This window comes from Camelina sativa, chromosome 14, assembly GCF_000633955.1.
Source record: "Camelina sativa cultivar DH55 chromosome 14, Cs, whole genome shotgun sequence".
Lineage (NCBI taxonomy): Eukaryota > Viridiplantae > Streptophyta > Magnoliopsida > Brassicales > Brassicaceae > Camelina > Camelina sativa.
The window spans coordinates 17,198,862-17,203,715 of record NC_025698.1 but is presented as its reverse complement, the minus strand read 5'-3'; the positions used below and the strand labels follow the sequence as shown (position 1 = coordinate 17,203,715).

General features: G+C 32.0%; 2 protein-coding genes across 2 annotated transcripts in view; both read left to right on the top strand.

Annotated features, from left to right (window-relative positions):
- The window catches only part of LOC104741782 (acyl-CoA-binding protein), a 2,096-nt gene extending 1,409 nt beyond the window's left edge, over positions 1-687 (top strand). Inside the window, exons 3-4 of the mRNA XM_010462699.2 lie at positions 260-322; positions 468-687. Coding sequence (XP_010461001.1) covers positions 260-322; positions 468-544 — 140 coding nt within the window. The 3' untranslated portion in view covers positions 545-687. The remainder of the gene's footprint in view (positions 1-259; positions 323-467) is intronic.
- Positions 2,721-4,854, top strand: part of LOC104743708 (formin-like protein 14) — a 6,962-nt gene continuing 4,828 nt past the window's right edge. The window contains exons 1-5 of the mRNA XM_010464756.2: positions 2,721-2,881; positions 3,182-3,304; positions 3,428-4,131; positions 4,227-4,448; positions 4,640-4,852. Coding sequence (XP_010463058.1) covers positions 3,232-3,304; positions 3,428-4,131; positions 4,227-4,448; positions 4,640-4,852 — 1,212 coding nt within the window. The 5' untranslated portion in view covers positions 2,721-2,881; positions 3,182-3,231. The remainder of the gene's footprint in view (positions 2,882-3,181; positions 3,305-3,427; positions 4,132-4,226; positions 4,449-4,639; positions 4,853-4,854) is intronic.

Genomic DNA, 4,854 nt, shown 5'->3' with positions numbered 1-4,854 from the left:
TGGGAGTGGCAGAGTTTTTATAATGGGCTGGAAAGAAGGCTCATTTATTACTGAGCCTTTATAAATAAAAACTAAAGCCCACACAGAGAGAGGTTTAAGTTGTTAGGTAAGGTTGTAAGAGTATAAATCATTTTTTTTTTTTTTTTTTTTTTTTTTTTTTTTTTAAATTCTCCCCTTAAGAAGCTTCATCATGATCAGATCCTGCGGTTTGATTTGCTATGTTATTAACAGTATCTTTTCTTTTCGATTTGATTCAAAGGTCGTCCTGGAATGTTCAGCATGAAGGAAAGAGCCAAGTGGGATGCTTGGAAGGCCGTTGAAGGTAAGACTTCAAATGATTAAACTTCTTTAAAAGCTCACTTGATATTGAATTTGCTTGATTCTTGTCTCAAGTTCTCTAACGTATATTTTCGGAAACCGAGTTTGACACCTGTCGTTGTCTTTGGGTTTTTTGTTTATGATGCCAGCGAAATCAACGGAAGATGCCATGGGTGACTATATCACGAAGGTCAAGCAACTCATGGAAGCATCTGCTTCAACCTGATGAACTAACATATGTGTGTGATTCATCAAATCTGTCTTTCTGCTTTTATTTTTATCTTAAAGCTTTCAATAACATAGCATAAGACTTGTTCTTGTTCTCTCGTGTTTTTATCATTATAAATCTCTCTACTTTTGTGTGACCTTCGTCTTCATCTCTTAAAAATGCTTGTTAGTGGTCTTAACGAAGAATCACGATGCAAATTAAAACCATAGGTTATGGTGTTTGGTCCGTCCGTGATATGAGCTTGTTGAATTGAAGATGAAGCTTATCTAAGTACATATAGGCTATATAGTCCATCACATTCAATAGAAAACTTTTTTTTTTTTTTTTAAGTTCAATCTGGAGTATATAAGACAAAAGCTGGAAAAAGGAACGTGGCAGAATTGTTCAAATTGTATGTGGTTTATAATTGAAGGTAAAAGCGTTTTGTTTTGAAGTGTCCGAATTACAAATTTGAGGGCTATAATTTGGTAGATGAGAAAAATCAATAATTTTTATTAACTAGAAGATCATAGTTAGTGATTATTTATTGGTTGTAGATAAAACCTCTTATGTGGAACTTTGTAAAAAATTGATTGTACATTATACATAACCTTAATTGTTGAGAAATTTAAGAATTGTGCCATCTACAGTAGCAAACTTTTGTGTTAGATATATTGTTCAATCTATGTAAAAAACTACACAATCAAAGCTCAAAGCCGTTGTTACCAAAATCATGACGAAAATAGAAGATTAAAGCCGATGTTATATTTATAAATTATCTCATGCATTACAATGTTAAAATTATGAGAAGCAAACGTATTTTATTTACAGTAAATAAAAAAATTCAAATGTAATTTATTAATTTTTTTTAACGATTGTTTACCATTAAAATGAATTAAGAATGATTACAAAGTTACTAGAAGATATCCCGCGCTATAAAATAAGGGGCAACATTTTTTCCAAAAAATAATAACAATTTTTATTATTATACTTTTTTTAATAATTATTTTGATTGAGATAATATTTACTTTTAATATGGCAATTGTTTGGTAAATATACATATATATTTTGAATACTAATTATTTTTAAATTGTTTGGTGTATGTATCTTACAGTTTTATATTGTTGTATTTGCATCATTATTTTGTGAAATATTTTAAAATAGTAATTATAATATTGTTGTGAGCAAAAAACATTATTAATTTATTAACTGGATATATTTTAATTTTATCAACCCGTCAATGTGGAACATTAAAACACAATTTTCTTTTCATAGATTGAACAATATATCTTCGTTTTAAAAAATTCAAATCACACCATATGCAGAAAACAAAAATTACATATTTATTAATCAGAAATATTAATATGATTTGAATTTTTTTTTGTAAATGAAATAAAAGAAAGATGATAGAAAAATCATAATTTAAAATTTTAACAAAATGTTCCAACCGTAGTTATTAAAAATAATGATCTTGTATATTTAGATATAAAATCTTAGTTTTTTTAAATTCTGATTGGTTTACAATTTTTTTAAAAATTAATTAGTAATTTTCGTCTATAATTAGATTGGAGAGACAATAATTTTTTTTTGGAAACTAAAAATTATTTAAAATTTTTTGTTAATTTAATATTAAAATTATATTTTTATTCTTATTGAAAATTTAAACATTTGACCTGGACAATGTAATTTTTTACATTTTATAAGATTAGTTTAATATTTGTACTTCTCAATTAATATAGTAGAATTTTCTTTATTATACCATTATATTGCTAATATATTCTATATTATCTTGAAAACCAAATGTTGTTTATTGAACGTAAATAACAATTGTAAAAAATGCATGAACAAACTTGGCATATACATTCAGATAATATTTTTTATTATGCGATGTGCTATTTAGTAATTTTCAAATTCTTATTAGAATTTATTAATATCACAATATAAATATCAGAATCAGAAAACCAAAAAAAAAAAAAAAATAACATTAGTAAAAATATATACATTATGGTATTATTATAATTGTAATTCCACAAAAATTTATTAGAAAAACTTAACAAATTTTAATTTGAATATTATTCGATTGAGCACTAGTTTTTAGTAGTTTAATAATAAAATGAAAGAACTGGGATTTTTTTTTAAAATAAACCGAAAAAGCGATTCGTCTGGTTATGTTGTCGGTTCCCCTTTAAACAATTTTCTCTATTTTTTCAAAATTTGAAAAAAAAAACAAACGTTCCCCGATTTTCATCCTTTGTGTTCTCCACCGGAGCCTTTCCGCCGCAATTCCGCCGCCTTCGCCGCTTCAGCTGCATCGGTTTATGCAAAATTTCCCTCTACTCTTCTTATTCTAATAAGGTAACTCATCGTTATCATCATCTTCATCTTCTGCTCTTATAAACCCTAATTTCGAGGGGTTTCTGTGAAGTCGCAGTGTTCGCATATCCTCAAAAACCATCCGTATTCGAAGCTCATGTTAGATTTACCTCCAATTTGATTGTAATTTTAGGAGATTTTGCCTATTTTTGGTTGATTCGATTAGCTTTTGACTTTGTTAAACCATTTGTGAGACTTTGTTTTTGTTTTCGATGGTGATTTGATTTGGTTACTCGTAGCTTCGATTCGAATGGCTCATTTTTGGTTTGTTTGTTTTCTCAGGTTCTCGAGGTCATTGATCGAAGTACAATTTCATCAGCCGATTAGCCTAAATGTCTCTATTAAGTAGGTTCTTTTACAAGAGACCACCAGATGGGTTGCTTGAATTTGCTGATAGAGTTTATGGTAACTTACCATTCCTTTTCTCTAATCATGAATGAGAGAGAGCTATTTTAGTTGATTACTGTTTTTAGTTTCTTTGGATTTTTTTGCACTTCTAATTTAGTCAATCTGTGTGTGAATGTACAGTTTTTGATTCATGTTTTTGCACTGAGGTGTTGGCGGATGGGTTGTATCAGATCTTCCTGCATGAAGTCATCAACGATTTACACGAAGAGTTCCCGGAATCGTCTTTTCTAGCATTCAATTTTCGAGAAGGGGAGGAAAAGAGTGTCTTTGCTGAAACTCTATGTGAATATGATGTTACGGTTCTTGAGTACCCGAGGCAGTATGAAGGCTGCCCTTTGCTCCCTTTGTCATTGATTCAGCATTTTCTCCGTGTCTGTGAGAGTTGGCTTGCTCGTGGGAACCGTCAGGATGTGATTCTTCTTCACTGCGAAAGAGGAGGCTGGCCACTTTTGGCTTTTATTCTGGCTAGTTTTCTGATTTTCAGGAAAGTTCACAGTGGTGAGCGCAGAACTCTTGAGATTGTGCATCGAGAGGCTCCCAAGGGTCTCTTGCAGCTGCTCTCGCCGTTAAATCCGTTCCCGTCTCAACTGCGTTATCTTCAGTATGTAGCAAGGAGAAACATAAATCCTGAGTGGCCACCTCCTGAAAGAGCTCTTTCCTTGGATTGCATTATTATTCGAGCTATTCCAAACTTTGACTCTCAACATGGCTGCAGACCAATTATACGTATTTTTGGAAGAAACTATAGTAGCACAGCTGGTCTTTCCACGGAGATGGTGTATTCTATGTCCGATAAGAAAAAACCCCTTCGCCATTACCGACAGGTGGGTGTGTTTTTTATTTTTATGATTTCTTTTAAATCAGTTCTTATAAAGTATCACTCTTTTGAGTAACGTAAATCTGTACAATATGGCTGCAGGCAGAATGTGACGTTATCAAGATTGACATCCAGTGCTGGGTTCAAGGAGATGTTGTACTGGAGTGTGTGCATATGGATTTAGATCCAGAACGAGAGGTTATGATGTTTCGTGTGATGTTCAATACTGCATTTATCAGGTCCAACATACTAATGTTGAACTCTGACAACTTGGATATTCTTTGGGAGGCCAAGGATCATTACCCAAAAGGATTTCGAGCAGAGGTGTGTACCTTTTTATCCATCTCTTTTAATTTTATATGATAGTAATTTAGTTGGATATGAGAAAATATGGGTGCAGAAAGTAGAAACAAAAAAACAAAAAATTTCTAACCTTAGATGGCTGGATAAAGATAGTCCATACTCATCCTAAGCTGTACATGTGCTTGTCATGACTCCATTCTTTATGCATTCAGGTCTTGTTTGGAGAAGTTGAGAACGCTGCGCCTCAGAAAGTTCCAACCCCGATAGTAAATGGTGATGAGACTGGTGGATTGCCCATTGAAGCCTTTTCTAGAGTTCAAGAACTTTTTAGCGGTGTGGATTTGGCTGAGAATGGAGATGATGCTGCGTTGTGGTTGCTGAAACAACTTGCTGCCATAAATGATGCGAAAGAGTTTACAAGATTTCG